At 38.0% G+C, this 21,065-nt stretch overlaps 1 protein-coding gene across 1 annotated transcript in view; it reads left to right on the forward strand.

Annotated features, from left to right (window-relative positions):
• The window catches only part of DPY19L1 (dpy-19 like C-mannosyltransferase 1), a 108,819-nt gene that overhangs the window by 18,074 nt on the left and 69,680 nt on the right, over positions 1 to 21,065 (forward strand). The window contains exons 2-6 of the mRNA XM_028845871.2: positions 484 to 508; positions 1,110 to 1,197; positions 5,151 to 5,288; positions 7,722 to 7,842; positions 8,607 to 8,700. Of these exons, the coding sequence (XP_028701704.2) occupies positions 484 to 508; positions 1,110 to 1,197; positions 5,151 to 5,288; positions 7,722 to 7,842; positions 8,607 to 8,700 (466 nt within the window). The remainder of the gene's footprint in view (positions 1 to 483; positions 509 to 1,109; positions 1,198 to 5,150; positions 5,289 to 7,721; positions 7,843 to 8,606; positions 8,701 to 21,065) is intronic.

The following is a 21,065-nucleotide window of genomic DNA, read 5'->3' on the forward strand; positions in this document are numbered from 1 at the left end:
CTTTTTTTCTCCTTTACTCGATTCATTTTAAATTGGTTTAAAAACACAGGTAAGATTTGTCATAAAATTTCAGGCATTGCAGCAGTATATCAGAAGTGGTAGTTCCCTTTTTTCTCCCACCCCCAATCCTGTACCCCTAAGCCACCATATTTCTTTATTCTGAGTTATCTTTACCTGTTGATTCCATTCCTTTCTCAGTTCTGTTAGCGATAGTTTCCATCTAATGGTTTCTGTCTATTAGCGGATATTAGGCCCTCATATATTTTGTTGAATGAGTGAGTGAATGAAAATGGTGACTGTATGCTTAATTCCCTTATGAGCCGGTCAGTCACAATTTTAAACATAGCCCTGGGGCTTTTGTTGAAGAGACAGTATTCTTTTTTACACATTTCAATATTTCAAATGCTTATCTTTGAAATGGCTTTTCTGTAAGATGAACATGTTTATGCTAAAATTCTAATTTAAATTTCTTTTTTCTTACAGCTGCTTTTGCAGCAGTGTTGCACTGGTAAGATTTTTTTCTCCTATGGTATTTTATGCAGATGTTTATAACTTACTAAAGCTATTTCCCATACATTTAAAGGAATAATTTCAGCATGATCAGTATGAATATATATTACATGTAACACAATAGTCTGAAAAACTAGTTTAATTGATAAATCAGGGTCAGAACAATATAATTGTTTAAGAAAAAAGAGATTCATTATTAAAGAGGCTGTATTTGAGACTCCACTCAATATTAATATGTTCATGGTGAGAGAAAGATTAATTTTTTAATCTTCTAGATAGAAATATGAATTTCATTAGATGTTTCTAAAATGGTAACCCAATGACATTTACAGTTTAATCTATACTTTTATTGTACTTGACTTAAAATATTCTGGTTCATTTTAATTTTAAAATCTAATTTGATTTTTTTATAGAGGGAAATTTTCGTATAAATGCAATACATACTGAGTGGAAAACAAATATAGATACTATTGTATTTGAGTTTTATTACAAAATTATCTGCAAGTTAGTTGATACTTTTATTTTTGCTCTTAGCTTAGTTTAAAAAATAATACTTACAGTGTAAGTTTTAACACCGTTGCTTTGTTTTGTTTTTCCAGGAGCCATATAACACACCTCTTTGAAAATGACCGTCATTTTTCTCACCTCTCAACATTGGAAAGGGAGATGGCTTTTCGCACTGAAATGGTTAGTTTTTATTTGGCATTTCATCATAGTACTTTAGGAATTTAAAAACATTTCAGATTTTTTATTATGGAAAATTTCAAGATGTTCCAAAGTAGAAAGAGTGGATGCTCCAGCTTCTACAGCTGACAGCCGCAGCCGGTTTTCCTTCATCTACACCCCCACTCACTATGTCTTTTTTTAATTTTAATTTTTATTTATTAATTTTTTTTTTAGACAGAGTCTCACTCTGTCGCCTAGGCTGGAGTACAGTGGCGCCATCTTGGCTCACTGCAAGCTGCACCTCCCAGGTTCACACCATTCTCTCGCCTTAGTCTCCCTAGTAGCTGGGACTACAGGCACCTGCCACCATTTTAGTAGAGATGGGGTTTCATCATGTTAGCCAGGATGGTCTCGATCTCCTGACTGAGGGATGGCCTGCCTCGGCCTCCCAAAGTGCTGGGATTACAGGGGTGAGCCACCGTGCCCAGCCAACTATCTCTTTTTAAAGGAAATCCCAGACATTATATCATTTCATGCTTTCATACTTTCGTAAGTGCATAAGTGTCTCTAAAGATAAGACTTTGTTTTAACTATGGCACAAAACCATGGCACAAGACATAACTGGAAAACATTTAACAACATCCTTAATATCATCAAATAGAAATCAGTAGTTAAATGCCCTGTTTGGCACTTAAAAAAAAAAAAAAAAGAAAAACAGTTGATGTGTTTGAACAGGATCCAAACAATGCCTACAGATTGCATTTAGTTGATGTGTATCTTAAGTCTTTTAGTATGTAAATTCCTTTACCTGTTTTTGTTTTGTTTTCCTGCCATTTGTTTGTTGAGAAATCCAGGTGATTTGTCCTATACCCACAATAATCCACATTCTTCAATTATGTTCCTGTATCCCAAGTTTCCTGAACATTTATGGATCAGAAGATTTGACTTATTTTCTGGCAGGAATACTTCCTAGGAGATGCTGTATACTTCTATTGTGTCAGGCCAAGAGGCACATCATTATCTGGTTGTCTCACTTTCTGTGATGTTGAGATTGATCACTGGCTTCGGGTATTGTGATGCTGATTCCTCCTATAGCCTAGCCATCAGCCTAGGTTAGTTATTTCGTTATCCTTCTCAAACTGTGATACCTAGCCTATCATTTTTTTTCCCTGCACTTACTAGCTACAATTCTTCTATTAAGAACTTTCACACAATACCTTTTGATTTCTCTCTGAGGTATATTTCATAGAGGAAAGACAAGAAAATGCTTTATTCTTTCTTTTCATTTACCAGTTTTCAGAAAAATGAGTAGCTTCCCTAGCATCTTCTAGTAGTGATCAATGGAGTACCTTCTTTTGGAGTATCATTATGACATGATGGATTTTAACATATTTTGTAAACTTTCTTGTCCTTAGCTAGTAAAGCCCTTGCAGCTCTCCCTGTTTGCCCTTGATGTGACCTCACTAGTATCCACAGGTTCCTTACTTTCAGGTACTACAAGACATTTTCTTCTCAGACCTGGCATTAGCCAGTTTTCCAATGAGCCACCATTCCTGTCAGTGGCAGATGCTCATTGCTACTAGATTGGCCATTGTATTTTGGCCTTTTTACTGAATAGAATTAGGCTACAAAAATTTTTTTAAAGAGAAAATAAATCAAGAATTTGTATTAATTTTTTAAATGGAAAGAAGATTAGATTTTTTTACTTATTTGATATTAATCATTTTAGTTTGAGAATCTTGGTTTCAAATTATTGATTTGTTAGGAATAAAAGTACCAAAGGTATCATTAAAAATATGATTACTGAAAAGAGTTTAAGATTTTCTTGCAGTTCGGTTCTGTACAGGGCAACCCCCAGAACTGGGTCTCAGCCCAGGAGGCCATGTGGGTTCTTGGCTTTGGGCAGGAAGGAATTCAAGAATGCGCCAACAGAGTAAAGTGAAAATGAGTTTATCTTAAGAAAGTAAAGGGATGAAAGGGTGGCTACTCCACAGGCAGAGCAGCTGTGAGGGCTGCTGGTTCATTGTTTTTAATGTTGTTTCTTCATCATATGCTAAACAAGAGGTGGATTATTCATGAGTTTTCTGAGAACAGGGAGGGGAATTCCTGGAATGAGGGTTCCTCCCTCTTTCAGACCATATAGGGTAACTTCCAGAGGTTGCTACGGCATATGTAAACTGTCATGCTGCTGGTGGGAGTTTCCTTTAGTATGCTAATGTATTATAATGAGCAATAAGGATGACTAGAGGTCACTTTAGTTGCCATCTTGGTTTTGGCCGGCTTCTTTACCGCATCCTGTATTATCAGCAGGGTCTTTGTGACCTGTAACTTGTGAAACCAGTCCTGCCGAAATCCTGGGCTCCATTTTAACCTTAGGATATAGTCCACTAGGGATATACAGTAAAATTACAATATCTTACCGTTAATTGAAATCTTCTCCCAAGTTGATAAATAGTTCATTCTTTTCTTTCATTTTTATTTTGATATTCAGGTAGTTTTACATTTTTGTTTTATAATTAAGCATATGTTTCCAAAATCAAACCGACAAAAGAAGGAAGGTATAGTTTTCTAGGGCTGTCATAAAGAAGTACAACAAACTAGGTGACTTAAAACAGCAGAAATGTGTTTTCTCACAGTTCCAGAGACTAGCAGTGGGACGTTAAGATGTTGACGGGCCTCTTGTCTCCGAAGGCTGGAGGGGAGAGTCCTTCTTTGCTTCTTGTCAGCCTCTGGTGGTTGCTGGCCATCCTTGGAATTCCTTGGCATGCTGATGCCTCACCCCAGTCTCTGATCCATCTTCACACGGCCTTTTCTCCTGTGTGCCTGTAGCTTTGAGTCCAAATATTCCTCTTTATTTAGATTTACCAGTTCTGTTGGATTTAGAGTCCACCTTAATCCAATATGACCTCATCTTAACTTGATCACATCTGCAAGAATCCTATTTCCAAATAAGATCACATCCACAGGGTCTGGTGGACATGAAATTTTAGGGGACACTATCCAAATCACTACACAAGGAAACATAATTATAAAAATAGTGATATTAGAGCTAATACATCGGAGTATCAACACCATTTTTTTCTTTTTCAATAAATTTCTGGGTATGCATATCACTTTTGTATTTATGAGTCTTAAACCCAGTTTAAACTTTGGCAGTTACCAGGGCAGCTCCAGGCAAAACTGAAGATGCAAATACAAGATGTAGATTTATCTTGTGTTTCTCTGTCTTCCCTCATACTGCCACTTAGACTCCCCGTTAGGCTTCTAGTATTTTCTTGTTTTTTTTTGTCTCACATATTATTCCACTCTTGCTATCTTTCCAAAGTAGTGTGCCAAGCTAAAAAACTATCTCTTTTCTTCAAAATAGGACCACTCCCCACCCTCATCCCCAGTCCCACAGGGTTCTTACCTTATGCTAACTTGATAGGAGGGAAAATAATCTGTAAAATTAGGTGGCACCTGAGTGAAATTCATAAGTAATAATACATCAGTGTATAACCTTCTCAACATATTTGCATTTTTGCATGTAAATCCAGAGGAAAAATGACTGATAGTGTCATTTTGGGGATTAAAATAAGCAGTTAGAGGAACATTTTTGGCTTGAGATTTCTTGGTTCGTGATAAATTTTAATTCCGTAATAAACCACTCACTCTGTTCGTAAGATAGCATTTTCTAATAGTTATATTGGTATGGGTAATAGGATTTTCTAAGTTGAAGTATGCTGAGTTGTATTATTTTGTAAATGCTGAAACTTTTTGAAGCTATTTTGCATTCAGTTATTTCAACTAAGAAATGTTTATGTGAAAATACATAGTTTTTTCGCAACTTTAGGATTTATCAGTGATCAGAAACCTGTGAAATTCATTGTATTAATAGCTGTTACTTGCTTAATTGCTTTGTTTTTCGAAAACAGTGTATTTACTTAGAAGAGGCATCATAATTGTTATTTTAACTGAGCTTATCCTTATTTCAGGGACTATATTATTCCTATTTCAAGACTATTGTGGAAGCACCCTCATTTTTGAATGGAGTATGGATGATTATGAATGATAAACTGACTGAATACCCTCTTGTTATTAATACGTTAAAAAGATTCAATCTTTACCCTGAGGTAAGGCACTTTTTCCAGTTGTGACTTTTCACTTTTGTAAAACTTTTTTGTATTAAATGCTGATTTTAAATCTAAGATATTAGTCAATATATTAAATTGTATTTAATTTTTTAAAAGAAAATATGGGCCAGGCGCAGTGGCTCAAGCCTGTAATCCCAGCACTTTGGAAGGCTGAGACGGGTGGATCATGATGTCAGGAGATCGAGACCATCCTGGCTAACACGGTGAAACCCCGTCTCTACTAAAAATACAAAAAAACTAGCCAGGCGAGGTGGTGGGTGCCTATAGTCCCAGCTACATGGGAGACTGAGGCAGGAGAATGGCATAAACCCGGGAGGCGGAGCTTGCAGTGAGCCGAGATTCGGCCACTGCACTCCAGCCTGGGCGACAGAGCGAGACTCTGTCTCAAAAACAAACAAACAAACAAAAAAAAAAATAAAGAAAATATGTATCTTGTGGAGAAATATGTAAAAAAGATCATTACTGATTTTGAGGAGAAGGCTTTAATTCTGTGGGGAACTGTTGTTGTGATTGCATTGTTTAAAAAATACAAAAACTAGATTTGGTGTGCTTGTAGGGTTTATGCTAAGGGAGCTCTGTTACTTTTACATGTCATTTGTTAAATGTTTTCTTCATTATCCTCATTTAATTGAGTGCACTTTCTTGAGTGGGGGTGGAGGGAAGGTGAGCCCAGTTCAGCAAGTGGAGATGACATTTGGCCTCTCCTTTATCCTCCTTGCAAAACTATAAATTTGTTGATGTGGAACTCTAGTTCGATAGAATATATACTTTAATGATTTTGTCAAAAGTCCTTCAAGATAGATATTGAACTGTCCACCAGCAGTGTTTTCGAAACTATTTATTTACCTGCATCTTTGTTAATTGGATAGACAAATTGAAGTCATATGATGTATTTCATTCATTGATTATATATATATTTTAGTGTTCTCTATATATGTGTATATAACACACATACATATACATATAATACATTTTTGCTTTTAAAAATAATTGCCAATTCATGCCTTTTATCTATATTTCTATTAAAATTTTATAAGAGCTCATTTATTATATACTGGATATTAATATAATGCTATATAATGAAACATTTTCCCCAGTTGTTTGCCCTTTAGCTTTGTGTATGATGTCTGTGTATTTTTTTATACCGAAATATATCTATGAATCTTTTTTGTCTTTTATACATACACGTAAAAAACTTCATTTTTGTAATCATAATTTTTTTATATTTACATTTTTAATTTATCTGGAATTCGTTTTGATGCATAGTGTGGGGTAGGAACCTAACCTTGAATTTTTTTTTTTGAAAATGGTATTGTGTATAACCTAACACTGATGAGGTGTCCATCCTCTCTCCGCTGCTTTGAAGTAAACTTTCTTCTTTATATGCAAAATTATTATACCTACATGCTTGCATGTGTTTCTGGATTTTGTGCTCAGTATTGCCTTAGGTTGAGGTTGTGGGAAGTGGACTTTGAGATGGAGACTTACATGCAGGAAGTAGTTGAGGGAGTGTCCTTAGGGTCAACACCTTAAGGGGGATGAATGAGGCAGGAGGAAGAGGAGAGCTTTGATGCAGTCGCTGTGAAAGCCTCATCCAGTCCCTGGGCAGCTCTGGATCTGGGATGACCTTACAGAGTTGTCCTACCTTGAGAGAAGGGCCCCTGACCTTGATATCTTTCCCTGTTGACTAGTCAGTTATTGGATGCAGATTGCCCTTGGGTAGGGGGTGTCACCTTGAGTGAATTTACTTTCTTCAGCCATGGGCAGTTCCCGGGGAGGGATGCAGCTTTCAGCTCTCACTTAACCAGTCTTCCAACCAGCTAGAGGAATCAGTGCCTCACCCCAGAAGAGGGAATCTGGGGTGGCTTATCACTACCTGTACCATGGTTACATTGATCTGTCTAGCCATTCTTGTGCCAATATCACACTATTTTAATTATTGAAAGTGGTAAGACTTAATATCTGTTAAAACATTCCCTTTAGTTTTCTCGATACATTTTAGACACTAGGAATTTTGAATAGAATTATTTTATGTTTATGAATTAATTTGAGGGAGAATTCATATGTTAAATAATTCAGTCTATTCCAGTAGACCCAGTATCTTTTCCTTGTGCAAATCCTCTTTTGTGTCTCTTAGTAGAGTTGTATAGTTTTTGAAAATCATAAATTTAGCGCTTTTTTTGGCCCATATTTTGTCCTTACCCATGGATGAACAATTGAAAACTGACCAGTGAAGAATCTGCCTAGGAGATTCTGAGCCTCATTTTACTACATTTAAAGGGAGCCAAGTGGATGGTATAGAAAGGGAAAATATGATAACTGTCAGAATATCTCAAAAGTATTCTAGTAATGAAAATTGTTTAGTATATTTTCTTAAGATGCCTCCTTTTTTTTTTTTTTTTAAAAAAAAAGGTAATTTTGGCCAGCTGGTACCGGATTTATACCAAAATAATGGACTTGATTGGTATTCAGACCAAGATATGTTGGACGGTTACCAGAGGAGAAGGACTCAGTCCTATTGAAAGCTGTGAAGGTAAGTTTCTTTCTGTGATATTGTCCAGTTATCTGTTGTAACATAATAAACTTATCCAGCATAATAAACTTACACTGTAGACTTAGTGGTATAAACAACACCCATTTTATTATGCATATGGATTCTGCAGGTCCAGAATTTGGGCAGGCTTTAGCAGGGCTGGCTTATCTCCATGATTTCAGGGACCTCTGCTAGTAAGACGCAAATGTCTGGGAAGACTGGAATTAACTGAGAGGCTGCATTGCTCACATTTTGACTCCTGGGCATGGAGGACTATGAGGCTGAGCTCAGCTGGAACTGTCAGCTGGGACACCTACCTGTGGCCTTTCTGGGTGACTTGGGCTTTTGATAGCAAAGTACCTCAGAGTTGTAGTAAGGCTTTTCCTATGGCAGCTGAAGGTTCCAAGGTGGACGCTGCATGGCCTCTTATGACCTAGTCTCAGAAGTCACATAGTGTTGTTCTGCTGTACTCCATTGAAAGAGTCACAAGCCCAATGAAACTGAAAAATGGGGGCTATAGACCCCATACCTCTCGAGGAGGCGTATCTGTGAATTTGCAGCCCTGTTTTAAAATCACCATTGCTCATTACCCTGATCGCATTTATGTTCTGCAGTAGTGTTATGTTTTCATGTGGGAACCAGGGCAACTATTGAATATATCTGGCCACCGTTTTCAAAATGAACACAATTTAATATAAATTGCTAGACACATAAGGTAATTTGGGTTAATGTGGTTAGAACATATGTTTTGTTTATTTTTAAAGGATTGGGAGATCCTGCTTGCTTTTATGTTGCTGTAATTTTTATTTTAAATGGACTAATGATGGCATTATTCTTCATATATGGCACATATTTAAGGTAAGATAATATTTTACTATGTGTTTATAAGATATACTAAAATAAAATAGTTGATTACTTAATAGTTAATCATTGATTAATTTATAGTTCAGTTTTATGAAAATATCCTAAAATACCTTATTATCATAAGATCATTCATTATTTGCATGATTTCACCACTGCCATGGCCCATCACACTTAAGATAGTTTTAGAGGTGTAAATAGAGTTGGGAATACTTGATAAATTTAATTATTTTTTTTTTTGAGACAGGGTCTCACTCTGTCACCCAGGCTGCAGTGCAGTAGTGTGATCTGTGCTCACTACAACCTCTGCCTTCTGGGTTCAAGCGATCCTCCCACTTCAGCCTCCTGAGTAGCTGGGACTATAGGTGCACGCCACCAAACTCCGCTAATTTTTTGTATTTTTTGTAGAGACAGGGTTTCACTATGTTGCCCAGACTAGTCTCAACTTCCTGAGTTTGAGTGATCTGCACATCTCAGCCTCCCAAAGTACTGAGATTACAGGCATGAGCCACAGTGCCTAAATTTTAAATATTCATAGGCATTTGGGCATAAACAATATATATTCCATATATGGTTATGGAATATCTAATATATTGTTATGGAACAATATATTCCATTTGCTGTATGTATGTGTATATGTGTGTGTGCTGAGATGTGTGAAGTCTTACTTCTTACTATAGTTTTGTTGTAAAAAAAAAAAAGTCTGTAGACTACTGCTTAAGGTAGCATGAGGGAGCAGCTTTTACCTTAGAGCATTTGGGTCTTTCCAGATGGCTGACTCCGTTCTTCTTCCAATGTCAATGGCTGTAGATTGTTTCAGCTCCTTCCAGTATACATTATTTGCATAATATATAAGGGAAAAGACCACTCATTATCAAATAATATTAATAGCTCTTTACTAACGTTAAAATAGAAGTATTTTCTATGTAATATTTAGAAGTATCTTCTGTAGAGTATTTAATATCTGACTTGATTTAGTTTGTAGTTGAGCAGCATTCCTAAAACTAAAAGACTACTTTTTTAAGGCTTTTTATGTCTACTTTTCTTCTTTCTTATTTTTTTGCCAATTTATTATACTGTGTATGTTTGAAGTATTTTACCTTGAGATTATCTTTAGAATTTTCTTCCTTGCTGCTTATTGATTCTTTGTAGTACAGAATTATGAGAATTGTATGTGATTTTCAATTCGGGATAATGAGTTTGTATTTGCTATTATCCCATTATCTCCTTTCCTTTGGAAGTGTGGCATTTTCAGTTTAGTACCTCAAAGATCTGTTGAGTTTCTAGCCCACCGTTTGAGTATCTAGCAGCTACTTGCTAAGCATTTGTCAAACAAGGAAGCTGTTAGAAGATCAATGTAAAATATATTTGCATGTAGATTTAAGATACTTTGATGTTAATATTTCTGACTTACTAAGAAAATTATTGTTTAATTGGGGAGACAAAAATAAAAATGCATGATTAAAAGATGATGTGAAAGATTTTGTTTTCGAAACAAGACACAGGGAAGTAAGTTAAACCAAAACACTATGGTAATGAGAAAAGGGGGCTGACTTGAGGGAAAGTGGGCCTGTGTGCTTGCATCATAATGAGCCAGAGGGAGAGAAACTTGGTGGTGTCTATTCATTTTGCTAAGTACTGCCCATCTGTCTATGGGTAGCTTTATTACATTTGGGAGATTAGATTTTAAATAAGAGAAGTTAGAATATGAAACATGGCATGTTTGCTAAACTGCTAATCTACACTTATGCTACCTTTTTTAAAAAAAAAAAAAAAAGGGGGTCTTGCTATATTGTTGCCCAGGCTGGAGTCCACTGACTATTCACAGATGTGGCCACAGTGCACTAGGGCATCAAACCACTGGCTTCAAGCAATCCTGCTGCTTCAGCCTCCCAAGTAGCTGGAACTACAAATGTGTGCCACCTTGCCTGGCTACTTTTTTAATTGAAAGAAGAACTTATAAACAATTGTTAAAGCATTCATATTTTCTTGTGATGCTTGTTATAACTGTTTTTTCAAAGGCAGAAGGCACAACATCTACTGAAGAGAATAGAAGTTTCTGGTTTCGGTTGAGGGGTTTTTGGTGGTTTTGGCCCTGACCTGACCTTTCTCAGTCTTTAACCCCTGTGCTGCCTGGTAGGCAGTTTTCTGTCTACATGGGAGATGCATATTCAGTTGTTCAGTCAACACATACAGTTCATACCAAGTAGATTCTTAAGGCTGTTTGGGCTCTGAGAGCATGGGAGTGCGACAGGGTGTGTGTGAATGGAAGATAGACAGGAAGGAAGGATAGAGTGCTTAGAACTCCAGAGGCAGAAGGAATTAGTTCTGCATGGAAGGGCTACTTCAGTGTGACCTTGTAGAATCAGAGGTATTTGGATAGGTGGAAATAAACCATGAACATAAAAGCATACCAGGGAGAGGCAAAGGCCAAAATCTAGTGTGTGGAAAGCAGGTAATAAGCAGATCAGTTTTGCTGGGATAGGGAGTGTTGTGGAGGATTCAGATGGGAACAGTGGTTGTGCTGGATGATGAAAGGCCTGGGTAACTGACTGGGTTGAAACCTATTCCAAAGCAAGTGAAATAAATACAGAAATTGACCAATATGAAAACAGGATTCAAGCTGAAGTATGATCTCATGGAACGCTTGACTTTCCCCAGTCCTCAAAGTCAAGCAGTGACTACTTCAGCACGGCGTTTGTCAAATTGCAGGGCATCACTTATTAGAGAGTTTTACAATTGATTCAGTGCGTTGAGCCCATTTCATTTTAGATTAAAAAAAAAAAAACTACAAAGTAGATAATATCATCTGTCACACTAATAAGGATAGATACTATTTAGAGAAACTTCCATTTGCTATATATATATACACACACATATGCACACACACACACACACACGTGTGTGTGCTAAGTTGTGTAAAGTCTTCTTACTGTACTTTTGGTGTAAAAAAGTCTGTAGACTACTGCTTATGGTGGCATGAGGGAGCAGCTTTTACCTTAGAGCATTTGCGTCTTTCTAGATGACTGTCTCTGGTTCTTCTTCCAATGTCAATGGCTGTAACTTGTTTCAGCTCTACCCACTTGACTGCTTTGTGCTTTAGCTGGCCCCTTCTGTGTTACCCAACTCTTGGATCCCATGGTGGTCTGTACTAGCAGCACATGTTTTTATTTTTCCAGATTTCCTTTTGCTGTTTGTGGGCTTTTTCTTAACCCGGAACCATCTCTTTAGCTCTATTCAAAGGCATCCTAAACTGAAGGTTCTTGCCACAGTTGATCCTGATGTATATTATTTTGAATAGAGACTCTTATCACTTCTTTTCTATCAGTGTTTTTCATTGAATTTTTGTATGTTTTTTGACCCGAAGTACATTTAGAGGTTTCAGATTACTAGTTAGTTCTTAATGTTTTCTTTCTTGATGGTTAGTCACCCTTGTAATTTTATGAGAGGGATAAAGCTGCAGACTTCTTAAAATATGGGTTAAAAATAAAGAGGAAGATATCTAAAGTTGTTTTTAGGATTAAAAAAATAAATTATATTATATACTGAGAAATAAAAGTTGAGATTTGTCTAGCAGGTTAGAAATTTGCAGGCGGATTGACTGTGACATTTTAAATTCAGAAGTATATTTGTTTTGAAATAATATACATATAAGTTTTTAGAAGCCAGGTAATCCAGTCCATTTCACCAGAAATGGAAGAAGGAAAAATAGAAAACAGCCAAATGGTGAATGGAGCCAGACTGCCAAGCTCTAACTTGAGGAGATGAAGTGAGATCTGTTTTGCAAACACAGCCTACTCATGGTATAATTCTTTTTCTGGAATTCTCAGTATTTTAGGTTTTTTTTTTTAAATACTCATTGTTAATTATTTTTTGAAGCTGTATTGATTTATACTTACCGTTATTTATTTCATAAGATACCCTGATATTTCTTAGCCACAGACTAACAGTTTCTGAAGGCCAGTTTCTTAAGACCCAGTGTGTGGAAATCTCTGTTCTGCCAGTAAGAAGGAGCATTGGTTGTTGGGCAGTTAGAACTTTCCCCATAGTTTCTTCTGGAGGAAATTTATATATGCTTAAGTTTCTCTTATTTATAAATAGAAAAAACTTTTGTTGTTGGACTCTAAGGCAGATATCAAGCAGGTGATACTAAAGCTTTTATTCTTTGCCCTTTAGTGTGATTTTAGTAATATTTTGGAGTTCGGGGTTAGTTCGGTTATGGTGCATTGTTGAGGAAGAATAGATTGGATAGTATATTAAGCTGTTAAATATGTGTATATGTTTAACAGTTCTCTGGAAAAATGCATATGTATATAAAGTTTATTATAAATTTTACTGCTGTGTAAGGATGAGTGCAAACAATAACAGGGTTTCTAAGGAGGAGTTTTTTTTCTTTCTCTTTGGAAAAGAGTGCCAGAAATACTCTGACTAGCTGAAATAAAAGAGGGAGTACACTACTGGGATACAGAGGCCTGGTGGAATCAGAGGATCATTGAAAAAAGTGCCTTTGTTTAAGGCTTATTCCTTTGTGGGTGTTAGATTTATTCCTACTGGCTGCCAGTTCTTCTTTGCCCGTCGCTGTCCTTCAGGCTTGCTTTCTTGCTTCCTTCCCATCCACCTCAGAATGTGTTTATCCCTTTTTTTTTTTTTTTTTTTTTGAGACAAAGTCTCACTCTGTTGCCCAGGCTGGAGTGCGATGGTGCAATCTCAGCCCACTGAATTTTCCGCCTCCTGGGTTCAAGCAGTTCTCTTGTCTGAGCCTCTTGAGTATCTGGGATTACAGGGGTGCACCGTCACAGCCAGCTAATTTTCGTATTTTTTTTTTTTAGTGGAGACGGGGTTTTACCATTTTGGTCAGGCTGGTCTCAAACTCCTGACCTCAGATGATCCACCCACCTCGGCCTCCCAAAATGCTGGGATTACAGGTGTGAGCCACCGCGCCCAGCCAACAAAACTTTTTAATTGGACTTTCCTTGGGTCCCCTTGCTATCCCCATCTAGTCTCCCACCCCTTCCTCCTCTCCCCAGCAGTGAGGCCCTGGTCCCATTCACTTCTCCCACTACCCGCTTGTGCAGCTGCTTACTTAGCAGCCCTGCCTTTGATTGCTTGATTTGTTTTGAATCTCAGGATGGTGAAATGATACATGAAACCATCCAGGGTTTTCACAGACCAGGGCTATGGCTGGCCAGAAAGGACTCTGGTGCTGTCTCTTTGAGCTTCATTTTCTTTGTAGCATTCTTCCCTGATTACTGCTGCCTCTGTCTTCAGAGTTCCTACTACTCTCCTTAAAACTGGAGCTGAAGGATAGACAGAAATTCCTTTGCCTAAGATAAGCGAAATATGGTGGAATTATAAAAGTACTTAAGTTGATTTTTAGATCATGTGTTAGAATCTTTGAGTTCTTTTCCGTTCAGTATCCTATGCGAGGTTGCCCCCAGAATACCCCATTAGGTTTTTAGACTCTTCAGCCTGTGATTCCTTTCTAGATCAAGCGCCGTCTGAGGAGGTCTTCTGGAGAAAACAGTGGGCAGTGAGTGTGGCTGATGTGGGGCAGACAGAACAGTGCCCCTGCGGAGTGTCTCATTGTTGACTGATAGCTGCCCAGTCACTGCTGCCTACTTGGACCTTTGTTTATTGTACCCCATGCAGTACTTTCACTGAAACTTTACTTTTAAATTATTCCTTCAGTTTGTATTGAGGATCTTATAAGAAACAGTTGTGTGAAATTTCTTCCTTTATTTTATGCATTGCTATCATATGAGTGTATTATCTATGACCCAGTAAATAAATAACCGGTAAAAAAATACTTTTTTATGTGTAAAATGTTATGACTATGGAATCGTGTAAAATCTTTATATACATTTTTAAAGATGAGTAAAATGAATACTTATGTACCCATGACACAGATTAAAAAAATAAATAAATTATCAGAGCTTTCATACTCTTAGCATTCCTTCTTAATGCATTCTCTTTCCTTCCCTCAACCCTCAGAGGAAATGGCATCCTAACTTTTGGACCAATGTTTTCCTTGTTTTTCTTTATGATTGTGCCACTCATGTGCATATCCTTAAATAAGGTGTATTTAGTTTTGAAAACCTGAATATCAAGCACAAACCTAGCTGCTTAAAGGAGAGGACACTATTGCCATTGTTAGATGAAAGTTCCCAGAAGAAGAGTTTCTGAGTCATGGTCTTTAGGTTCCCCGAGGGAACTTTCTGAGGCCCTCAGGAGCTCAGCTGAGCTACGGGAGGGAGCTGAGCTGTCAGGTATGGGAGTGGCTGGTTAAACGGACAGGCCAAAAGTGAGAGTTAAGCCTTTAATCATTTACTGTAATGGTGTAAGTGGGATGTGAGGACCAGGATATCTCACCCTCATCAAAAGGGAGCAAAAGGCTCCTGCAGTTTATGGTTCTTGAGGTGGTGGGGCAAAGGAGAAGGGCTCAGAGCCAAAGAGAGCAGAGTCTGAGTCAGAGTGGGGAACAGCCACTTTAAGGAGCCCCTCTCCACCAGGCCTCAGCAGAGAATGGGACCAGGAAATAAAGGTGCGTGGGCTAGGAAGGCAAATATAAGAAGAGGTTTATCTCTCAGAAGTGGCTGAGTCGTTGACTGCAACTCCCCTGAGAGAATACAGTACACTGGCTCTGCACCAAGCCTGGTGTGTGAAGGGCGTCTTTTCCCTGTGATGCCTGCCAGGCAAAGCCTTGCATATGACCAGGCCTGAGAAATCCCATATACGTTTTCAACCAGGAGCGTGATTCCTCAGGACATCAGTAGGCAAGGTCATGAGCTAGTCCTGGGATAAATGTGGGACTCAGTCGGTAGGGACATCTGGCAGAAATGTAGTGGCCAGGTACTGAATATCCAGCAGAAATATCATGAGGGGAGGAGCTGTTCCCTCTTTCTAAATTCCCCACTGTTTACCCTGGCTCTGGCGCATATCAAAGCAGAACAACTTCTGTGAGTGACATAAGTGTCTTTAACTGATGCCAGCAGTAAAGCATGTGGAGCCAAGATAAAATACAGATGAGAATCTGGTCCAGGCTCACACAAATAAAATATGGAGATTTTGGGCATGAGTCAGTACTTGGTTCTGGATTGGCCACCTTCCATGGTTTGTGTACATCTGTCCTCTTGGCATTTTCCTTTGCCATCTCATTGGGATTTCCTTGACTACTCTCCCCTGTTGGATCTCCTGTGCCCTTGTCCTGTTTGTTCCTCTTTCTTGGTTTATTTTCTCACTTTGGTAGACCTCATCTTCTAGTAAGTAGGTCTTGAGAGTAGATAGCTGGGAAGTAAACATTTAGGAAACTTTGCATATTTGAAAATGTCTTTATTTGCTTCCATATTTGGTTCACTGCTTGGCCAAATATTGAACTCTAGACATGAAAACATTGTTGGCTGCTGGCTGGGCGCGGTGGCTCACACCTGTAATCCCAGCACTTTTGGAGGCTGAGGTGGGCGGATCACGAGGTCAGGAAATCGAGACCATCTTGGCTAACACGGTGAAACCCCGTCTCTACTAAAAAATACAAAAAATTAACAGAGCATGGTGGTGGGCGCCTGTAGTCCTAGCTACTTGGGAGGCTGAGGCAGGAGAATGGCGTGAACCCGGGAGGTGGAGCTTGCAGTAAGCCGAGATCGCACCACTGCACTCCAGCCTGGACAATAGAGTGAGACTCTGTCTCAAGAAGAAGAAAAAAAAAGAATGTTGATTGCTGCAGACGGTGCTATTCAGATGTTCCTAAGTTATTCAGATTTCTAAACCTTTGTATGTGACCTGTGCTTCCCCTTCCTCTCTCTGGAAGATTGTGGAATATCTTCTTTGTCTCTATGGTTCTGAAATTTCAGAGCATTATGTCTCAGTGTAGATCTGCTTTCATGTGTTCTCTTGGACACTTGATGGGTTGTTTCAGTCATGTTTTGATTTCTGGGAATTTTCTTGAATTATTTCTTTACTTACTTTATTCCCTTTGTTTTCTGATTCAGAACTTTTATTGTTTGGATGTTCATAGTTCCCGTCCTCTAATTTTCTTCCCCCCAACCCATTTTTAATTTATTTGGCTATGTTCTACATTCTAGAACATTTTATCAGCCTTATTTTTTCCTACCTTCTGCTGAGTTTCTATTTTTCATTATCATGCTTTTAGTTTCCAAGAAGTTTTGTTTGTTCTATAAACATTCCTTTTTAAAAAATAGTATTTTATTTTTGTTTCATGGATTCAATAAATTTTCCCTCTGAGGGTATTAATGATGTTTTTACCCTCCCGGAATAACCTTGGCATCTTCTAGCTTGTGTGTGTGTGTGTGTGTGTGTGTGTGTGTGTGTGTGTGTGTGTGTTTGAGCCATAGTCTCACTCTGTTACCAGGCAGGAGTGCAATGGCATGATCTTGGCCCACTGCAACCTCCGCCTCTGGGTTCAAGCAATTTTCTCTTGCCTCAGCCTCCCAAGTAGCTGGGACTACCGGCATGTGCCACCACACCTAGCCAATTTTTGTATTTTTTAGTTGAGAGGGGCTTTCACCATGTTGGCCAGGATTGTCTTGATCTCTTGACCTGGTGATCTGCCTGCCTCAGCCTCCCAAAGTGCCGGGATTCAGGCGTGAGCCACCGCGCCTGGCCTCACTTGTTTTTTTAAACATCTTCTTTACCTTCCATGTTAGGTGCTTTCCTTAGATGTCTGGCAAACTTAGGCTGTCATGGTTAAGGCTAGAAGACCAAAAAAAGCTGTATAGAAGCTCTAAATTGTGGGTGGAATCTGTTACGGTTGAGTTTTTATATAGTTTGAATAAATGATGTGAGCAGAACTCAGAGTGACTGCCAGTTCTTTGGTTTGCCTTTAGATGTAAAAGAAAATATAAAGTAACAGATGTCTTTTAGGGTTGTAAAAGGGAGGTGCGGTGTTTTATTAGGTTAACTAAAATGGAAGAGTATAGAAGATTTTTAAAGAAGTGATTGAGTAGAGGGGAGAACACCTAAATGAGTTTAAGAGACTGTCTTCTGTGTGAGAATGGAATAAGGTAGTGTTTGCAAAGGACGCAGAGGAATGCTTGCCTTCCAAAATACTTTTTGGTTGAATACATGAATTGATAATTAATAAAATATTGAAAGAAAAACTTAGCTTATGGTTACCATATGTGAAAGGCACAATAGAAATATATTATCTATCATATAAGCTTTACTAGCATTTACTGATTTAGCAAGTGTTTTTCCAGTGGACTCATTCTGAAGCTTTCCTTCTGCAGATTCCAATCTTCACTGAAGACTGTTTTTGATTGGAGAAATTCAGTACATGTATAACGCTTATGTGCGAGGCTCTAGTCTAAACTCTTTGCAGTCAGAAATTCATTTAATCCATATGGTTACTCCATGAGATAGGCAAACCACTTTATAGATGAGGAAACTGAGACACAAGGATATTAAATAACTTTGACGAGGTCATTGGCAGAGTAGGGATTTGAGTACCAACAGTGCCTCCAAAATGTGTGCTCTACTGTCTTTGAGAATACATTTTAAGTGTTCTTTCCACAGCAATTAAATTGTCTGCAGCTTTAGTTAATTTTTGTTTAAAGATTCTGCATAATGAAGAAAAAAAGTGTTTATTCCATTTCCAGAGTGAGTGGTATTTATATTTCATAAAAAGTTTTACTTAAAATGTTTTAAAGATACATGACACTAAGAAGGATCTAGATTTTCTGTTCTCTTTTCTGTTCGCATGTTCCAGAATATTACTGTTCCGTAATAGTTCATTTCTGAAGGATTCTGAGGTCCCAGGATTTTTCTGTTCTTCAGCTGATATTTTTGTACGCATTGTTTTAGTTTGATAGGTGGAAGTTTACTCTTTCTAGTGTTGTCATTTTTCGGGATCCTATTTTGCTCCATTTGTGGCTGTCATACATGTAATTTTATACATGTAATTTTATTCTAATAGTTTCCTCAGTTAATTTTACTTAGAATCATTTATTGAACTAACTACACATTGGAGGGAAAGGTAACATACTCCGTGTTGGGGGGCGGATTCTTAAATGTCTGCTTTTGCGATTACACATTTCCCCAACTCCTCATCCTCTAGGTAAGATGACTGTAACTCCATACCTTCACATGGTCTGGTAGTTTGTAGTTGGTAATTTCAGTATGGAAAGTTTCTCTTTTTTTGGAAGATTTTTCTTTAATGGTTTTCAAGCCAAGGTTAAAATATACTGTATTATTTCTTTTGGTGGTGACTACGAACATCTATTTTAATGTTACCTGGAACATTTTTATGATTTGTTCCTGATAAGTATTTTTTGGCAAGTATCAAGAGGTCTCCAAATAAGTTAATTGAACAACTTTCTTTCTATTAATGTGTCCTACAATGGGTATGTTACTTATTAGTATGTTTTTAAACTGAATTTTCACTGCTTTGTATATACATACATATCTTTGGGCATTATTCAACTTTTTCTAATCAAGTACATCAGTGGTCCCTTGCCCCATCTGTCTACCCGACCTCATCAATCCCTTTGTCTAGGGGAAGCCACTTTCAGATCTTTGAAACCTCAGCAATTCTAATACGTAAAACCATGGTCCACAGTTACATTATTATGACTGTAAAAATATTGCTTACTGCTGAATTAAGTAGTATAAATAATTGTTTATTTGGTAACTTAAAATTTTTCCTGTGGTTAATTATTGCTAATATTGTGTTTTCCTTGGTGTTCTGTATGCTGATTAATTCCTCTCCAGATCTACAATGAACTGTAAACACTTATTTTATACTTTGTCAAATGTATAAAATCCATTATTTCATTTCTCCCACTCCTATCCCCTGGGGCCTCCCTCCTGGAGCCTCTGTCTCTGGTTCCATCCTAGACCCATCCTTCCCTGGGCTTCCGTATAGCGATTCCCTGGGAGTTTTGTTCACCACCATCCTGAGAATTCCCCTTTCCTGTCTTGCGTTGGATTCATTGTGTTTTGGACCCCAAGTTGGTCTCTTTCTGGTCTGTTTCATCCTTTTGAGGATCATATTGTCAGGTAATTTCCAAGAGAGTCACAGAGATAATTTTAAAATACATTTGTTTGTCATGTTTGAATATTTCCTTTTTTATTTTTATACTTAATTACTGGTTTGCCTGGTTGTTGATTTTAACTTTTCCTCAGACTTTTAAAGGCTTTTTTCGACTGTCTTCTAAGATGGTGTGTAGCTTTCAAAAGTCTGCTGCTATTCTACCGTTAGTTCCTTTTGTGTGTGGCTAGTTTTTTCCCTCTGGCAGCTTTTGGGTTCATCTTTCTCTCTTTAGTCCCCTAAAAGGTCATGATGTGGCAGATATTATTTCATCCTTCTCATCGCATACTTTGTGTGCTCTATCTATCTGGGCACTTTCTTCACTTTGGAGGACAACTTTTTTTAGTATTATTTCCATAATGACTTTCTTATCTCAATTTTTTTTCCCTGTTTTCTTGAAAGTTATTGACTGGATATTGGACTTCTTGAAGTCGAATTTTCTCAGGGTTTTTCTCCCTTATTTTATTTTTACATTTTATTGTCATTTCTGTTAGATTTCCAACTTCAAGAATCTTGAGTTTGAAAATTTCTCTAATTGTTGCATTGTCTTTGTTACTTCTTGGTCCCCCTTCAATTTGTATTAGTTTCTGTTTTTCACATTGGAAGCTCCCATCCCCACAGCCTGGTGATTCCTAGCTTGACATTTGTATCTAAGAATGAGGAGCTGGTTAGAAGGTTGCAAAGTGGATGGGTCTTAACTGACTAGTGGTTTTTATTACAGCATGAGCAGATTGGAAACTGCTTTGTTTGGGGAGACCCAGGCTCCTTTCATCTTGTTGCTTTTTCATCTACCAGCCTCAGCTGCCTCTGCCTGTGGCCGGAGTCCAGGAGGCATATCTGATTCTTCACCTCAGTGCAGAAGTGACACCCAGTGCCAGTGACTCCTCCTCCCCCTCACCCCCGCTCATATGCAGACACTTATACATGAGGGAGGGCTGAGCACACACTCACTGAGGCAGGGTCAGTGTTCCCTTTTCCTCACTTCCATCCCCTCTCTGGCAATGAGGTCGCTTTTTGAAGAGAAAAATGATCTTTTTCATGAACTTCTCTACATTTAATGAGGGCTGCCCAGAGTCCCTGGGTCCCCTCTGATCTGTTCCTGATCTCCTCCCCCTTTTTTGAATATTTACCCTTTTCTCTACCCAGTTCTCCATTGTTTCTGAATTTTTGTGAGAAAAGCCTGGACATCCTTTTGTAGACATAAGTAGTCAGCAGAAAATGCCTTTTCTTCCACATAAGGAACCAGCTAGTCAGAGGACAATACCTTCATCTTCCGATTTTCTGTTCTCTGTTATTGGAGGTTCAGAGTTTTTCTTTGATA

This window comes from Macaca mulatta, chromosome 3 (assembly GCF_049350105.2).
Source record: "Macaca mulatta isolate MMU2019108-1 chromosome 3, T2T-MMU8v2.0, whole genome shotgun sequence".
Lineage (NCBI taxonomy): Eukaryota > Metazoa > Chordata > Mammalia > Primates > Cercopithecidae > Macaca > Macaca mulatta.